The following is an 18649-nucleotide window of genomic DNA, read 5'->3' on the forward strand; positions in this document are numbered from 1 at the left end:
GCGAGATCCAGGAAAGGCGCAAAGCTACACAGAGAAACCCTGTCTCGAAAAACCAAAACCAAAAACAACAAAAAAAAAAAATTTGGTTTTGTGGAGGTGGGGGTGGGAGTGGATGCTGTGAATGATTGATTGATAAATGCTAATTGGCCAGTAGCCAGACAGGAAGTATAGGCAGGACAAAGAGAGAGAAGAGGTCTGGGAAGTGGAAGGCTGAGGAGAGAGATGCTGCCAGGCACCGTGATAAGATGTTAAGATACTGGTAAGTCACAAACCACATGGCAACTTATAGATTAATAGAAATGGGTTAATTTAAGATATAAGAACAGCTAGCTAGAAGCCTGAGCCATTAGGCCAAACAGTTTAAATAATATAAGCGTCTGTGTGTTTAGTTTGTAAGTGGACTGCGGGGGCTTGGCAGGACCAGGGGAGAAACTCTCCAGCTACAAGTGGGGTGGAGGCTGGAAGAGTGTGCTAAAGAGATGACTTGGTCATTCAGAGCACTTGCTGCTCTTGCTGGATCCGGGTTTGGTTTTCAGCACCCACACAGTAGCCTACAATAATTTTGTATTTGTAACTCCAGTTTCAGGAGATCTGATGCCCTCTTCTGGCCTCAGTAGGCTCCAAGAAGGCACCGGGCATCATATATGTGACACCTCTCTCTCTCTCTCTCTCTCTCTGACACACACACACACACACACACACACACACACACACACACTCACAGACAAACACACATAACATATAAGTAAATCTAAAAAAAAAAACTTCTTTGGAGTCAAGGAATGGTGGTGTATGCTTTTAATCCCAGCATTAGGAATGCAGAGACAAGTGGATCTTAGTGAGTTCAAGGCCATCCATACATAGTGAAACACTGTTTCAAAAAGAAGGAAAAGGGGGCTGGAGTTAAGAGCATTGGCTGCTTTTCCATAGGATGTGGGTTCAATTCCCAGCACCCATATACTGGTTCACAACCATCCATCATGCCTCTGATGCCTTCTTCTGGACTCCTTGGGCAGTGCATGCATGTGACACACATTCAGGCAGGCAGAACACCCATACACATAAAATAAAAATAAATAAATCACAGGGCAGTGGTGGTGCACGCCTTTAATTCCAGCACTCTGGAGGCAGAGGCAGATGGATTTTGAGGCCAGTCGAGTCTACAGAGTGAGCTCCAGGACAGCCAGGGCTAAACAGAGAGGCCTGTCTCAAAAAACAAAACAAAACAAAATTAGAAAGAAAAAATCATTTTGATTTTATTTATTTTTTAGTAGGGGGATGTGCATGCCATGGCACATGTGGGAGCCAGAGGACAGCTTGTGGGAGTTGGTCCTCTCCTACCATGTGAGTGCCAGGGACCTACCTCAAGTTGTCAGATCCTTAACCGCAGGGCCACCTCCCTGGCCCTCAAGCTTTTTGTTTTCAACATGAGGTAAGACTCAGCGCCTGGTACCAGGGCTTGGGTAGAGGCCAGAAGGCAAGGATGAAAACCAAGCTCTAAGAGGGGAGGTCTCATGTAGCTAGAGTTTTCCTGCCTTGTCCACAGTCAGGACAAATCTCTGTCACCAGCCAGTCCCACAGCCGCTCAGACCCAACCAAGTAAACACAAAGACTTATATTGCTTACAAACCGTATGGCCGTGGCAGGCTTCTTGCTAACTGTTCTTATAGCTTAAATTAATCCATTTCCGTAAATCTATACCTTGCCACGTGGCTTGTGGCTTACCGGTGTCTTCACATGCTGCTTGTCATGGCGGCGGCTAGCAGTGACTCTTTCTGCCTTCCTGTTCTTTCTTTTCTCCTCTCTGTTAGTCCCGCCTATACTTCCTGCCTAGCCACGGACCGATCAGTGTTTTATTTATTGACCAATCAGAGTAACAGTAACTGACATACAGACCATCCCACAGACCATCCACAGGAAGGGGTGAGGAGTGGGGTCACCAAAGCCACAAGGACCTAGAGGTGCTGTGGGGTCACGGGCAACTCCAGAGGGAAAACAGGGAGAAAGGGGAAGAACGGGGGCACAGTAGCCCATTTGGGCCTAAGGAAACTGCAGGATTGCAGCTCCAGGGGTGGAGGCCAGGTGAAGAGGGCCAGTCATAGCCTTAAAGAACGTGAATGGGGATACCTCCACCTCCAAGAGTACCCGAGGGGTGTTGGACAGTCAACGGTCACTTCCTTGGACTCAGGGAAACGTTTACACTGACCAAAGGAGAAACTTACCCGATTGCCGCTGGTGAGTGGGGTGCTGAGCCATCAGTGAGCCGGAAGGTGAGTCTGTTCCCAGGGCACTGCAGATGAGGGATAGGGTCCCACTGCATCTCAGATCACAGGGAGAGAGCACAGGCACCAGGAGAGCCTATCCCAGTCACAGCACCAAATGTTAGTGTTGCATCTCTGATGGGAATGTATCCTGACAGTCGAGAGCCCAGGAATAAATGCCACAGAGTCACTGTAATTGTTGCAGCTTACAGCTCTGCTCCAGGGAAAGGTTTCCTCAACTCTGTTCTGTTGGGGGAGAGTTTTCCCAGCAAAGTCCTTACAGCTCTGCTTTGGGGGAAAGTTTCCCCAGTGAAAGTGTTACAGTTTTGCTATGCTCTAGCAAAAGTTGTCACAGCCCCGCTCTGCTCTAGTGAAAGTGTCACACTGCACAACAAACCTCACACAAGAGATTTCTTGGGAAGGGAAAATCCAGGAGGGTGGTTGCCTCTAGGGTGAGAAGCAGCAGCACATTGAACAGAATACAGAGCTTATATAGGGTTTCTTGGGGGAGGGGGTGAAGCTTTCCAGGGTGGCTTGGGATTGGTGGGTTTTTGTGGTGATTCTGGCGCACGCTCAGAGATTGGTGGGATTTTTGCTTTAGTGATTTTAGGAATTGGTAAAATTCTATGGCATGACTCTGGGACAAGCTCAGGGATTGGTGGGATTTCAAGGCCTTGACCCTGGTCTTGTCAGGGGTCAAGTCAGGGTCAGGGAGTTTTTCCTTGGCCCTTTTTACCCTACTGCCTTTGCCTCCCGAGTGCTGGGATTAAAGGCATGGCCGCCATGTCCAGCTTTGTTTTATGTTATTTTGATTGCCTGTGCCCCACTAATAACTATGATGGTAATGTAGGGCTGGACTGTAGCTGAGGGAATAAGACATTTCCCTAGCATGTATAGTACAACTCTTTGGCTTTGACCCAAACATCAAAAGAAAGTAATGGTGATTTAATCCGAAAGACCTAAGGATTAGAATAAAAAGAAACTTTTTTCAGTGTGTATACTGACTGCCAAGTCCCAACCATTCACTGGTCTAATGACCTTGGGGGGTGTTGCTTAACTTCTCTGAACATTAATATTTCTGAAATCTTCCAAATAAGGATAAGAGGTCATACTTTATATGACCTCTTTGTGGTGGTGTTGATGACCCCACAGTTGTTGACTCTACCAACTGTGCTCTATCCCCAGCTCAAAGTTACTGGTTTTTATTGTTTTTAGAGGACAAGCCTTGATTTTAATTATTTTAAAAAGCTTCATAGGGGGCTGGTTAAGACCACTACTAGCTGCTCTTCCAGAGGTCCTTAGTTCAATGTCCAGCAACCACAGGATGTCTCACAACCCTCTGTAATGAGATCTGGTGCCCTCTTCTGGCCTGCAGGCATACATGCAGGCAGAACACTGTATACATAATAAATCTTAAAAAAAAAAAAAATCTCCGTATTTAACTTTCTGATTCTCCACTTTGTGCCTTTAACACTTTCACAATTTTTCTGCCTCAAGAAAAGGAAAGCACGCTTGATCTGGTCACAGACACAACACACATGAAACCCCTGAGGCCCCAAGGACATGTGTTTTTGTTGGTTTTAGACATTCTCATGAGAACTTTAGGTCTCACAGCACAAATCCTTCGGATTCTGCCTGGACAAATATCACATGTGGATTCTGGTGCTTTCTTGATCTTTTTGGTATAAAGGTAAAAAATCGTATTACAGGGTTTGGGGTCAGGCTGCTTACTGTTTATACAGGCTTTTTTTTCCCCATACACGAACCGATATCTTAGGAGACATCGTGACAGATGCTTGCGTATATTCAGACCTTACAATCAGTGCTGGAGCTCACGACGGGAGCCTGCAGTACACACTTGCGCCTCTAGGCGGCGCGCGCGCAAACGGCCTCGGGGGTGGCGGCGGGGGGGGGGGGGGGCGGGCCGCGGAGCACGCCTCTCCGTAGCCCTGTGGAACCTCTCGGCTTCCGTTGAGCATGAGCAAGATGGCAGCCTCCGAGACGGTTAGGCTACGGCTTCAATTTGACTACCCGCCGCCGGCCACGCCGCACTGCACGGTCTTCTGGCTTCTGGTGGACCTGAACAGATGCCGAGTTGTCACGGATCTCATCAGCCTCATCCGCCAGCGCTTCGGCTTCAGTTCCGGGGCGCTCCTGGGCCTCTACCTGGAAGGGGGGCTGCTGCCCCCCGCCGAGAGCGCGCGCCTGGTGAGAGACAACGACTGCCTCAGGTGTGCGGGGGCGCGCGGCGCGGGCGTGGGTGGGAGGGGTGGGGTGGGGTGTGCGGGCGTGGGCGCGCTGGCCGGACCGCGCGTCCACCGGCCCGGGGTGGCGAGCTAGCTGCAGAGAGGCACAGGCGGGGAGGTCCGGAGTGGTCCAGCCCGTCGGATGGTGCAGCATCCTTCCCTCTGCTTTCTCATCCCAGGGCGGCTAGGCTTAGAGCAGCTCTGATGCTCCAGGGGCGGGCGGCCCAGGGGTCACTCAGCCAGCCGGGCTCTGTGTGCCCGTCCGCATGGCCACAGACCCGCCTTCTCTGGGCAGCACTCGGTGCGGGAGACCAAAGCAGGAAGGAGAGTAATGTTTTCATAAGCACGCGTGGAATGTCCCACCTTAGCTTCTTGGCCATGGCCGCTGAGGCTAATTTGGTGGGTGTCATTCTGCGTCACGGTTCATGTGCCATTGGGTTCCTTTGAATTGCTTTTGGAATCCATTTCAGTTGTGAATAGGGACCGCAGACCCGGGGGGTCCGGGTAGGGGGTCGGGGTAAGGGTGGGGGGCGTGTTTCAGTTGCTAGACTGCTTGCCTAACAACAAAGCCTTAGATTGGATCCCCAGCCTCCCAAACAGGGAATCCCAGCACTGGGGAGGTGGAGACAGGTGATTCAGAAGTTCAAAGTCATTCTTGGCTAAATAGTTCAAGGTCAGCTTGACACACATAAGACCCTGGTTTTTTGTTTGTTTGTTTTAAAGTAAACGCCGGACAGGGTGGCCCATGCCTTTAGTCTCAGCACTCAGAGGCAGGTGGATCTCTTGACTTAAAGGCCTTGGTCTTCATAGCGAGTTCCATGACAGCCAGGGCTCTGTAGAGAGACCCTGACTCAAAAAAGAAAACAACAACAGAATAGGAACACACAATAACTTACGTTTTGTTTTATTTTGTGGTGCTGAGTTTGGAACTCAGAGCCTCATACATGCTGGGCAAGTGCTCTATCACTGAGTATATTCCCAAACCTCACACAATATAGTTTTAAATATGCTCTTAGAAATTGAAAAACTAAGCCAGATGTGGTGGTACATACCTTTAATCCCAATACACTCAGGAATCAGAGGCAAGCAGGTCTCTGTGAGTTCGAAGCCAGTCTTGTCTACATAGTGAGTTCCAGTCAATGAGGGTTATGTAGAGAAACCCTGTCTCAAACAATAACAAAGAAATTTTTTTAAAAAATTGACACTGAAGTGAGTATCCGGGGGTGATTGTAGTGTGACTAGTTGACACATGGCTTAGTTATTATCTCAGATGGTGGTGAGATGTGATGGATCATTCCAGTTCGCATTCATATCTTGGCTGAATTAGTCCATCCCCCTCCCCCACCTTTAAGATTCAGCTAAAGTGAATTAATTTCAGAATTGTAAACCAGACTATTTCTTGCTTGCCTTTGTTATTTAATATTGCTTTCTCTAGAGAGTGTCACATGTACAAGATTTCTTCAGAACATCAGGGAAATGAACTCGAAACAATGACCATATCTTCGTATCTCTCTCTCTTAAATCAGGAATGCTATTAGTAATTTTTATTAGTAATGTTTTTATTTATTAGTAATGTTCAGCTTCAGGTGACAACTTGAAATAGTCCAAATTTCAAAGTTCTTCCCCTCACCCCTTTAATTTTTGAGGCAAATTCTCTCATGTAAAACAGGCTGGCCTTGAACTACAGAGATCTACTTGCTTCTGTCTCCCAAGTGCTGGGATTAAAGGCATTCAAGGCTCTTTTCCCTTTTTCTTTTTTCTTTTTTGAGATAGGGCTTCTTGATGTAGACCAGGCAGGCTTTGAACACAGAGACCCACCTGCCTCTGCCTCCTAAGTGCTGGGATTAAAGGCATTCGCTACCATGCCTGGCTGCTCTTTTTCCTTTCCTTTTTATTGACTGAAATAAGTCCATTCTCATTACAATTGAAGGACTATTTAAACAAAGAGAAAGAGCTGTGTCTCTATCTATTAAGTTTAATGAATTAATAACTTGCTGCTGGCTACAGTTAATACTTAGATTACCTAGGAATTACATTTTTAAATTTTATTTATTTATTTTATGTATATGAATGTTCTATCTGCATGTACAATTTTATGCCAGAAGAGGGCATCAGATTCCACTATAGATTGGTTGTGAGCCACCATGTGGTTGCTGGGAATTGAACTTAGGACCTCTGGAAGATCAGCCACTACTCTTAACCGCTAAGCCATCTTTCCAGCCCAAATTATATTCTTATAATGATGTTAATGATGTCAAAAACAACAGTGAAATCTGTTACAAGTAATAATTGTAGCAGATGACAGGGAAATTCCTCCTAAATGCCTCAAATGAACAATTGCATGTGGAAAAATGGTACTCCTGTGGGCCTGAGAATGTAGCTCAGTAGCTGAATGAGTGTTTGCCTAGCTAGCATGCCTGAGGCCCTAGATTCAGCCAGGGAGCTAGAGGGGTGGATGTAGTGAGCCTCGCTGGTAAATGATGTAGATCATAGTCAAACAAAACAAAACAAAAAGACTATATGACTCAGTAGCTAAGAGCACTGTCTACTCCTGTAGAGGACCCTGGTTCAGGGCTCAGGTCCCAGCACCTACATGATAGCTCACTACAGTCCCAGGAGGGTCTGATGCCCTCTTCTGGTCTTTATGGATACTGCATACACATGGGACACAAATATACATGCATCAAAACACCCAAACAAAGAAAAAGAAATAAGCATCTCAAAAAATTTTAATTAAAAAAGAAAAGCAACTAAATGTGAAAATTTAGGGGTAGTTTGTTTGTTACTCTTTTTTTTTTCCAGTTTCTCAAGACAGGGTTTCTCTGTGTAGCTTTGCGCCTTTCCTGCATCTTGCTCCGTAGACCAGGCTGGCCTTGAACTCACAGAGATCTGCCTGCCTCTGCCTCCCGAGTGCTGAGATTAAAGCCATGCACCACCACCTCCCGGCATTGTTTCTTACTCTTTATAATTGTCTTCCCCTGACAGATTCATTATATGTATACGTGTCTGTGTCTTGTATATGTATGTGTGCATATGCATTGGGTGTGCATGAATGTCTGTAAATTTATGCAGAGATGCCTAGTGCCGTCCTCAGTTATGATCGACCTTATCTTTTGGAGACAGGCTCTCTCACTGAACCTGGAACCGAGCTAGGCTGGCCTGGCCAGTGAGCTCCAGGGATCGCCTGGCTCTGCCTGGCTCCATTTCCCCGGTGCTGTAACCGACATTCAGATTCATTTTATGTTTTTACTCGTTTTAAAGCAAAGCTGGATGGTTAATATGTTCACCTTTTAGAATGGCTAACGCACACATAGTAGAAAGATTGTGAATTAAGGAAAAAGGGGGCATGAAGTTGGGGGCATCTGAGAGAAGCTGGAAGCTGGTGTTTGTGTGTGAATGTGATTGAAATTAATTTTATGTGTGTATGAAATTGTCAATAAATAAAAATGTTATGTTGTTTAAAAAAAATTGAATTTTGAAGATAGGCAAGCCAAGGTTAGAATATCCTTCTACTACTTATCAGCCCTGGGTCTTGGAAGGCCCCTGTTTGAGTTGTAGTTTTGAGACCTGTGACATGAAAGATTTCTAGTTTGTTGGTAATGTTTAAGTTAGAAAGAAATGTATGGGACACAGTAGATATTAAGTTAATAAAACTAGCCACAATGAGCACGGCATGATGATACTGCCTTTAATCCCAGCACTCAGGAGGAGGAAGAGGCAGGTGGATCTCTGTGTGTTGGAGGCCAGCCTGATCTCCTTAGCAAGTTCCAGGCCATCTAAGGTGAGACCCTGTCTCAAAACAACAAAGACAAAACAAAACTAGCCAATGAACGGGTTGTGCTCTGTGGGTCATTTTGTGGAGCGTTCATCCTTAGGCTGTGTGGCAGTCTGCCGCTGTGGCCGTGTGGAACTGCATCCTGGAGCTGTGCTTGCTAATTGCTCTCTTCTTTTGACAGGGTTAAGTTAGAAGATGGAGGACTCCCTGAGAATCTGGTCATAAGCAATGGTGGCGACTCTCATTTTGTACCCAGAAAAGCGAAGAAGCGGGCTTTTAAGTTGGTGGAGGATGAAGAGACGGAACTGGGTTCCAAGTGCTCAAAGAAGCCCTGGAAAAAGCAGGAGGAGGGCCATAGTGAGAAGGCCTTGGGCCCGGAAACAAAACAGGTTCCAGATGAGATGGGGAGGGCGAGAAACAAGAGAAAGAGCAAAGTGACCGGTAGCCCAGCAGAGGAGGAGGAAGAGGCCAAAAAGAAATCACCAAAACGAAAGGAGAAATGTGAACATAAGAAGCAGACCAAGGCCTCCAAGTCTTCCAAAACACCAGCGCCCAAGGAGTGGAGCCCACAGAACTGCAGCTCGCCCAGGGGCTCCCCCAGGGGCTCCCCCAGAGGCTCCCCCAAGGGCTCCCCCAAGTGCTCCCCCAGAAGCAGCCTCACTAAAGCCCGGAGGAAAAGCAACGCGGGACCCAAAGGGAGCCCAGGCTACCTGTCAGAGTCGGATTCCGGTCCAGAGTCAGCCGGCGATGACCACTGCAGTGTCACAGTGCAGGGGGGCACCTTTTCCGAGAAACTGTCAGCTGAGCTGTTGAAAGATGGGCCCGCTACAAAAACGGCAGCTGCCACCAGACAGTCCTCAAAGTCTGCCTTCGCCTTCAGCTCCGGCAAGGGCAAGGCCGCCCGAACCTCCTCATCCAGTTCAGACTCCAGTTCGGAGTCAGAGGACCAGTTTGTGGTGTCCCAGAACATCCCCGAGGGCACCTCGGACTTCCTAAAGGCAGCAGGCCTCTTTGCAGGGCAAGGGTGTCCAGAGCTGATGGTGCAGACGCCGGGAATTATGGGATGGAAAACTGACTCAAGCAGAGGCAGGCAGACTGCTGGTCCTTCTCCCAGTGTGCCTGTCTCCAGCAGTTTGGGAAGAGGATGGGGACGAGGAGAGGACTTCTTATTTGGGAAGGGACTGAGGGGCCGGGGTGTCCGGGGCCGAGGTCGAGGCCGAGGCCATGCTATCTCCTGTATCTTAAACAGAAGCTCTGAGAGCCAGAAGCAGAAACAGTTAAATGACATCCTAACAAACTCATCCATTGTGATCCAGGTAAGGAGTCATTGTGAGTGGCCTCCTCCCTTTCCCCGTGGTGTGCATCTTAGCTCTGTGGCAAGTCCCCCTTTTCTCACCAGTAACGAAGTCAAACGTGATTGTTTTCCAGAATCCTGTAGAGACACACAAGAAGGACTATAGCCTATTGCCACAGTTGGCAGCTGCCCCTCAAGTCGGCGAAAAGATTGCATTTAAGGTATATGTTAAAACAGCACCAACTGTAACAAAGGCAAGATTTCCATCCCCCACAGACACACAAGGCTTACTTAGTGAATCTTACTGAGTAACGTCTCCCAAAACTGTCTGCAGGTGTCAGAAGTCGTGGTGGGGCCTCAGGTGGGGGGCAGTGTGCACCTCCGCACGGCACCTGTTCCTGGGGTAGGGAAGCAGCCCCAGGAGGGGGCGGGTACTTGTAGGATTCTTCTTCTTCTTTTGTAGCTGTTGGAACTCACGTCGGACTACTCCCCCGATGTCTCTGATTACAAGGTAAGGCTGTGTCTATGAACACAGTGAAGTCAGCTGGTTGTGGTGGGGTGCACCTGCTGTCCAGGTTACTCAGGAGGCTGAGGCGGGAAATCATTTGAGCCTAGGAGTTCACAGCTCGCCTGGGCAATATAGTGAGCCTCCATCTCTTTAAATAAATAAATAAATAAAAAGATCAAATTGTCATTATGTCAGAAACTTGTTCAGTGTAGCAGCACCCACTTTTAATCCTGGCACTCAGGAGGCTGAGGCAGGAGAATTTTGAATCTGAAGGGAACTAGGCTGACATAGGGAGATCCTGTTTCAAAATGTTTTTAAATAGATGAAGTATGGGGCTAGAGAGATGCCTCAGTGGTTAAGAGCCCTGGCTGCTCTTCCAAAGGTCCTGAGTTCAATTCCCAACAACCACATGGTGGCTCACAACCATCTATAATGGGATCTGATTCTTTCTTCTGGCCTGCAGGGACACATGCAGATAGAACACTGATACACATAAAAAAATGAAAAATCTTAAAAAATGAAATATTGATATATTTAAATAATACTTGCATGGATAATATAGACATTTTCATAAATAATGTCATAAAGGAGGATGAGAGTCCTGTGGACATTTTAGAAGTGTCACTGTGAAGTCTCCTAGTCTTCTGTTGCTGACACTTGAGAAGAAAACAGGGTGGGAATGATGAGCTCCACGTGGAGTACAGGGACTATTGTGCTTCTGCGGAGGAGCAAGCGTAGGGCCTGTCTCAAAAATAAACACGAAGACAAGATAAATAAGTCAATAAAAAGCACCTCTTGTCTGTGCTCACAGTGTAAGGGGAGGTTGTGAGTGGTGGGGCTGGAGAGATGGCTCAGCATTACGGAGTGCTTGCTGGCTACTCTTAGAAAGGACCGGGGTTAGCTGGGCGGTGGTGGTGCACACCTGAATAATCCCAGCACTCGGGAGGCAGAGGCAGGCGGATCTCTGTGAGTTTGAGGCCAGCCTGGTCTACAAATCGAGTTCCAGGTGAGTCAGGGCTGTTACACAGAGAAACGTGGTCTTACAAAACATCCCAAAAAAGCTCATGGGTTGGCCTCGGTATATGGCCTCACAGCTGTCTCGCCATTGCTGCTCAGCAGCAGGGCAGGGTTCCTCTCTTTCAGTGTTGTTCATTTATGTTTTGAGGCAGGGTTTCTCTGTGTAGCCCTGGCTGTCTTGGAACTCACTCTGTAGACCAGGCTGGCTTCAAACTCAGATCCCTCTGCCTCTACTACAATTAAAGGGAACACCGCCACGCCCACCCAGTTTAAGTTTTTTTTTTTTTTTTTAATGATTTATTTATTTTTATTTTATTTGCATTGGTGTTTGATATGTTTCTGCTGATGCAAAAGTCCAGGTCAGACCAGATTAAAAACAGATAAATGCAGGTTTATTGGGTATTGCTCTCATGTGGGTTCACAGGCCCCAGTGAACGGGGTCTGAGAAGCCACATGCCTGAGCTAAGGCAGGGAGGTTTTATAGGTGAGGGTTGATGACGTGCGAGCCAGGAGCTGGGCTTGTGCCCAGGTATGGTCAGAAGCCAAGCCCCTTGGCAGGCACTTGGGTGGTCATGTCAGAAAGGTGGGTTGCTACTGGAAATGGGTAATTGGGCTTTTGGCGCTATTCCTTTGCTCAGAGTTTTCTCAGTGCCTGGGGCATGGGGTGGGAGGTGCTGGGGAAGTAGGGCAGCCCAGGTTTCCTAGGTTGTGCAGGGGCCAGCAGGGGTTCCAACCAAACAGGGTTTTGCCTGCATGTATGTCTGTGTGAGGCTGTCTAATCCCTTCAAGCTGAGTTACAGACAGTTGTGAGCTGCTGTATGGGTTCTGGGAATTGAACCCAGGTCCCCTGGAAGGGCAGACAGTGCTCTTAACCTCGGAGTCATCTCTCCAGCCCTCCTCCACCCTCCTTTTAAATTATTGAGGGGCAGTGTCTTAGCTATGTAGTTCAAGCTAGCCTCAAATCCATGTGCCTCCTGCCCTCTGCCTCTGAGTGCTTGGATTACAGGCATGCACCCTCCCATCTGGCATCAGTGTCTCCACGAAGCTGGAAACCAGCTTTCAACCTGGAGACCTGGGAAGAAGCAGCTTGTGACCTTTTCGGTGACAAGGTGCCTTCCTGCCCCTGCTTGGGGGTTGTGCCCACGCTTTAGATTCCCCCCCCCCCCAAGCACTGCTGTGTGTATGAAGAAGGCTGTGACGCTATTCCTCCCGTGAGCACACTGCTCTAGTCTACCTCCTCCCTCACCCCATCAATTCTGGGGACCTACTATAGTGTTTTCCTGTTGTCAAGTGCTGCAGGTATCTGCCAGTCAGGACCAATGTGTGTCCATTGTACCTCTGCTAACATTTCTGTCTATTCAGGGAGAGTGCTCATCACTCCATTGTTGTTTTTATTCCTTTACATGTTGATTTGTTGAGATAAATTTATATCACATGAAAGCAGCCATTTTACAGTCTACTTACTTAGTGTCCTTTAGTACATTACAGTGTTTTACATGGAGACTTTTAACTTGGTCTTTTATTTTTGGAAGGAAGGAAAAATATTAAGCCACAACCCAGAGACCCAGCAAGTGGATATAGAAGTCCTCTCATCCTTACCAGGTGAGTCTTTTAGAAGCGGATGTGGAGAGTTAGACTCCACCCCACAATGTGTGCTGAGCAGTCTTTACACCTAGAGGTGTGCTCTCCCTTGACCTCTGCTCGCCTAGTACCTGTCAGCACACTGTGCTCCTGGGACCTGTGGCACCTTCTCCTTGGATGGAGACATTGGGCTGATTGTTCTTATGGCTGTCATCATACACTTGGCAGGAGATTGTAAGTACTGGTGAATGTACGCTGGAAGAGCGTTACTTCTAGGAAACTTAAACTGAGTGCTGATTCGGGGAGGTGCCAGAAAAACTGTTCGTCAGCTGTTTGCATAGGTCAGCTAGAAAAGAGCAAAAGAAAGCCGGGCCATGGCGGCGGCGCATGACTTAAATCCCAGCATTCGGGAGGCAGAGGCAGGCTTGGCCTCTGTGAGTTCAAGGACAGCCTGGTCTACAGAGAGAGTTCCAGGACAGTCAGGGCTACACAGAGAAGCCCTGTTTCAGAAAACAAAAACAAACAAACAAAAAGGTCAAAAGAAATTTTGTAAAAATCTAGGAAGAATCTATATATAGATAACCTTGGAAACCTTTACATTTCTGTGTCATTTTCTTACATCTTTTTTGTGTACGGGATCAGAATCATGGCTTATGCCCCCCGGAGAGGTGCTCTACCACTGCACTACATTCCCTGTCCTCTCATGTGGACTTAGAAACCAGCGCTGTTGGGTGTGGTTCCGGCCCCTGAGAGGGGAGGAGGCAGGAGGGAGGAGGAGGAGGCTCCCGAGCTTGCGGCCAGCCTGAGCAGCTATAGAGGGAAGACGAGAGGGAGGGTGCTTGCGGGTCCAAATCGTATGCATGCACAAAGAAGCCCTGGGTTCCATCCCAGTGCTGCCTAAAACCGGGCACAGTGGCACACTCCTGTAGTCCCAGCATGCAGGAGGCTGAGGCAGGAAGATTAGGAGTTCATGGTCATCCTCAGCTACAAAGAAAGTTAGAGGTCAGCCTGGGCTACATAAAACCCTGTCTCAAAAAAAAAAAAAAAAAAATAGAAACTGAAAATTACATAGAATTTATTAGGGATATAGCTTATAAAAATTTCATTTTAGTGGGGTGGTGGCGGTGCTCACTTTTAATCCCAGCACTCGGGAGGCAGAGGCAGATGGATCTCTGTGAGGTCAAGGCCAGCCTGGTCTACAGAGTGAGCTTCAGGACAGCCAATGCTGTTATACAGAGAAGCTCTGTCTCAAAAAACAAATGAAAAAACCCAACTTTCCAGTGAACAGGACCAACTCAGAAGGTTGGCTTTTGTGTATTAAATACAGAATAAAATGTCTGAAATGTGTGTATATGTTTATAGTCTTTCTATTTTTGTGATGCTGGGGATTGGCTAAACCCAGGACCTCAATGGCATATTGTAAATGATTCTCACACCTATTGGTCCTGAAAGCCTGGAACGAGACTTTTACTGTGTATACCTTGGGTACCTAACCAGGAAGCAGGATAAATGGACAGTTGGGATCTTGGAGATAGCTCAGATAAAAAGTTTGGTAAAAAGTTTGCTGGCAAATATGAGGACCAGTGGTTGGTTCCCAGAACCACTAGACAAAAGCCTGGAGTGATCCTGGGTGCTTGGAATCTGCTGGAGAGGTAGGGACAGGTGGATTCCTGGGACACGGTGACCAGCCAGCCTGGCCGGATCAGTAAGAATTGGTGCTTCAACAGCAACAAAGTGCTAGGAACTCCCTGAGCAAAGGATCAAAAATGGGTCATGTTTGAAGTGCCATCCTCATGATCCTGAGTCGAGTTGTATGGACCTGGCCAGCAGTGGGAATGGTAGCACTGTGCCTGCCTGTGTCCTTCCTGACTTTAGGGGAACTGGCTGTGATGAAAAGGAGGAAGGTGTTCAGGTGACACCAGCCCAAAGCTTCATAAAGTGGCTCACACCTCAAGTCCCCCTGAAGTTACGGCACGCGGATACCGAGGCAGAAGGGTTTTGAATTTGAGTCAGGTAGGGCTCAAACCAAAACAAACGAAAGCCTACCAAGTGAAAAGGAAGCTTCTCAGCTAGGTGGTGGCGCATGCCTTTAATCCCAGCACTCCAGAGGCAGAGGCAGGAGGATCTCTGAGTTCAAGGCCAGCCTTTTCTACAGAGTGAGTTCCAGGACAGCCAGGGCTACACAGAGAAACCCTGTCTCAAAAAACAAAAAGAAACTTCTCAGGGCTGAGCTGTTGTATGGTATCAGGAGCTCAGAGGATCCAAGCTCTGAAGGGAGCAGCTGGGGCACGAGGCACAGACGGACGTGTGGAGGCTGCAGGAGGCAAGCAGGACCGTGAGCACGTCTGTCCAGTGCCTAGATTCCATTACACAGTATGCGTTCGCTAGTTTTGTTTGTTTTTTAATTTCTTTGTACAGTAAAGATTTTTTAAAGTTTGGGGGTTTTGTTGGGTTTGTTTTAATTTCAGTTTTTTGTTTTTTTGAGAATTTCATACATGAATACTGTTATCACATCATTTTTCCTCCTCTTCCACCCCCAGACCAACTTCTGTGGTCCTGTCCCGTCTGCACCCCCGCCTTGCCCCCAGTTTTTTTTTTAAACATATTTCGTATGTGTGTGTGTGTTTGGGCATGTGACGGTCAGGACCATTCTCAAGAGTTGATTCTTTTCTTCTACCGCACGGGTCCTGGGGATCGAACGCACCATCTTTGGGCTTGTGCAGCAAGCCCTTTCCTTTGCTGAGCCCTTTCCCGGTCTCTCCCCCCTTTTTATGAGCTGGAGGCTTAAAGATCCCTGTGTGGAGCTTGCTATGTAGCCAGTGATGACCTTGAACTTGTGATTCTCCTCCTGAGCGCTAGGATTCGAGGTGATCACAACCATGCCTAGTTTTATGGGGTGTTGGGAATTGAACCTAGGGCTTTGCACATGCTAGACAAGCACTCTACCAACTGGGCTGTATCCCTGGTGAGATTTTCAATATTTTGATGAATATTTTTAAAAGATTTTCAGACGATCATAATTTTGCCCATCAATTACTGATTGTATGGTTTCAGCTTGTATGACATTTTTCTAATCCCACATTATTGTACAAGGCTGAAGCCTGCTCGTGTTTCTAAGTTTAAGCACATATGATTTTTTTTTTAAAAACAACGTTCCATACCTTCCGTCCTGAAACAAAGATTATCCTTTGGGAGTATCTTGTGGTTGCACATTCTATATTGGGTGTTCTCAGTGGGCTTTTCAAGCCTGTGTCATTCTGATGAAGGGAAGCTCATCTCTGATAAATGCTAAGGAAGTTCTGTTGCTGGCACAGGGCCATGTCTTCTCTAGCAGTACGACACTTTCCTGAATGACCCCAGCCTTCACATCAGTTTCCCAGTGGGTTGAAATCCCTGTGAGGAACATCTAACCACAGAGAAATGACGCACTGTCTTTCTGCCCTCTGCTCTCAGCTCTGAAAGAACCTGGGAAGTTTGATTTGGTCTATCACAATGAGAACGGAACCGAGGTGGTGGAGTACGCCGTGACGCAGGAGAGGAGGGTAGGCGAGCTGCTGCTCTTAAGACTTTTGACGGAAGGGGTGGGCATATGAAAGATGACACTGCAGCTTCCTGAACCGCTTGTGTTAAAACCCTGGAGGACCAGGGCTCTGGGGCAGTTCGTCTTCCTGTGGAATAGCAAACAAGTACAAGTTCCAAAGCAGGGTGCTGCCGTGGACCTCCCAGAGCCCACGTGGCAACAACACACCCAAACACTGCTTTCCTGTAGGAAAGCATAGCACTGGTTGAAACCTCGAGTTGTGTAGGTCCCCATAGGAGCGGGCATATGTCAGACTTTATATTACCAAATACCCCGAGAGCCACCGCTAGAGCTTGAGCTTAGCCACGTGACCAGGCTCAGCTCCAGAAGTGTGAACTCAGAAGCCTCCCTCATTACCAGTTGTTACTGCCCCTCAGGTTCTCCGGTCCCGACCTGTGTGGCATGGATGGCATGAAGAATGACATAACACAGGGATTCTGTCCCCTGATAATAGTCTGTTTTATTTTAATGTTTAAATTACATGTATTTATTGTGTGTGTATGCCACCGCATGCATGTGGAGGTCAGAAGACAGCTCTCAGTTATCTGCTCTCGCCTTCCCCATGTGGATCCTGGGATTGAACTCGGGTCGTCAGGCTTGGTAGCAGGCACCTTTACCTGCTGAGCCACCTTGCCGGCCCTAACGTATGGGAGAGCGCATGGTCTGTGTGTTTCCCTCCGTTCAGAGCCAGCAGTCAGGTGGTGGCAGTACCCGTTTGGCAGCTTGATTATAGTTAAGACATTGGACCCTATGTGTACTCAGATTTCAAATGTTTTTCTTATTTTGCTGTTATATTTAAGTGCTGAACACTCTTGTCTTGTCTGAACTCTGAGCCTGTGGTGACCCAGCCAGACTGTGCTGCCTGTCTTTTTTTTTTTGTTTTTTCAAGACAGGGTTTCTCTGTGTAGCTTTGTGCCTGTCCTGGAGCTCGCTTTGTAGACCAGGCTGGCCTCGAACTCACAGAGATCCGCCTGACTCTGCCTCCCGAGTGCTGGGATTAAAGGCGTGTGCCACTAACGCCCGGCTTTTTTGTTTGTTTGTTTGGTTGGTTGGTTTTTTTTTTTTTTTTTTTTTTTTTTTTTTTTTGGCTGCCTGTCTTTTAAGGCAGAAGAGCCCCTAGGATTTTTTTTTTTTTCTAGAAACACATTCTTAGAGTTTGTGGCAGTATCACCTCCTATACTTCTATGTTTGCAACATTTAAACCATATAATTTTTTGTTGAAATACGTTCCTGGAAAAACTGCAAGAAAACCTGTCGTTTCCCTTTTGGACACCAGATGGCTCTCATCGTTCACCCTCGCTGAGTGCTTGGGGCATCTCTATTGGAAAATTGTGTGATAGCTCCAGTTCTGCACAGAAATTTACTTAACTAACCTGCAATGTTTACCTTAAAGTCTGTGTGACGTCAAAGTGAGTTGATTAACTTGGATGTTTTGTGTTTTTCCTCAGATCAGTGTGCACTGGAAAGAGTTGATTGATCCGAGACTGATTATTGACTCTTCAAATAGCATCTCAAGTAAATAGCTTGTCTGCACATAAGCTCTGACCTCATCGCCTCGAAGTCTATAAGGATTGTTTGTGACCGTGACCATAGCCTGGAGTTGTAAGAAGAAGATTAAATGTCGTTTGGACTCTCTGTTATCTTCACTTTACCATATTAGAAAAAGAGATCTACCTCATCGTTTAGAGTGACATGGGTGTTAGTTTGTGGACCTTTATTTCCCTCAGGCTAAGTTCAGTAACCCAGTTGAAAGCGCGGTGTTCCCTGTGGGCGGACCAGTATGGCAGGGCACTTGCCTCTCTTCCACCTGTCGGACCACAGTAGCAATCGTCAGTAGGAGTTTACAGTACCACACGCCGCAAGATCGTGCTGTGCATCTTGTTTTTTAAGTCACATTTTCAAATACTAAGGCATGTTTCTTGACTTAATTTTTTATCATGTGAGTTGTTCTGTTAAGCATGGAGCATCTCACGCATTCTGAGTGTTTTATACTTGTCATCCTCAAGACTTAATGGCGTTGGATTTGTTGCAGGTGATGAGTTAAGGAATCCTTTCCCATTGTTCCAGCTGTAAAACACAGGGTTCTCAGGGCCTGTGTGTGTAGAGGGCAGTGGGAGGACAACCTCGTATTGCCTGGAGGACAATTGGCCTCCCACTGCCAGAGGGCTGGCCATGAACCTCAGACTAGGGGCAAGTGACCTTGCCACCAAGGATGCCAGGAGTCTTGGCTCAGTGTGCTGAAGTGAGGATCTTGAACAGAAACTTCCTTTTCTGTTATTATTCAGCAAAGCTAAAGGCTGAATATAAACTGTGCAAATTGCTTTAACAAAAACTTAGATCCCTCCTTCAGCTTTGCAAATTTTTAAATAAAATCATACTGAACTCAA

At 47.3% G+C, this 18649-nt stretch overlaps 1 protein-coding gene across 1 annotated transcript; it reads left to right on the plus strand.

Annotated features, from left to right (window-relative positions):
* The first annotated feature begins 790 nt into the window (after positions 1 to 790).
* Coil (coilin) lies at positions 791 to 18649 on the plus strand. The gene is made up of 7 exons (XM_006972023.4): positions 791 to 4492; positions 8464 to 9598; positions 9711 to 9797; positions 10040 to 10087; positions 12634 to 12703; positions 16136 to 16224; positions 17711 to 18649. Exons 1-7 carry the CDS (start codon positions 4239 to 4241, stop codon positions 17783 to 17785), a joined length of 1758 nt encoding a protein of 585 aa, XP_006972085.1. The 5' UTR covers positions 791 to 4238; the 3' UTR covers positions 17786 to 18649.

This window comes from Peromyscus maniculatus, chromosome 8 (assembly GCF_049852395.1).
Source record: "Peromyscus maniculatus bairdii isolate BWxNUB_F1_BW_parent chromosome 8, HU_Pman_BW_mat_3.1, whole genome shotgun sequence".
Classification (NCBI taxonomy): Eukaryota; Metazoa; Chordata; class Mammalia; order Rodentia; family Cricetidae; genus Peromyscus; species Peromyscus maniculatus.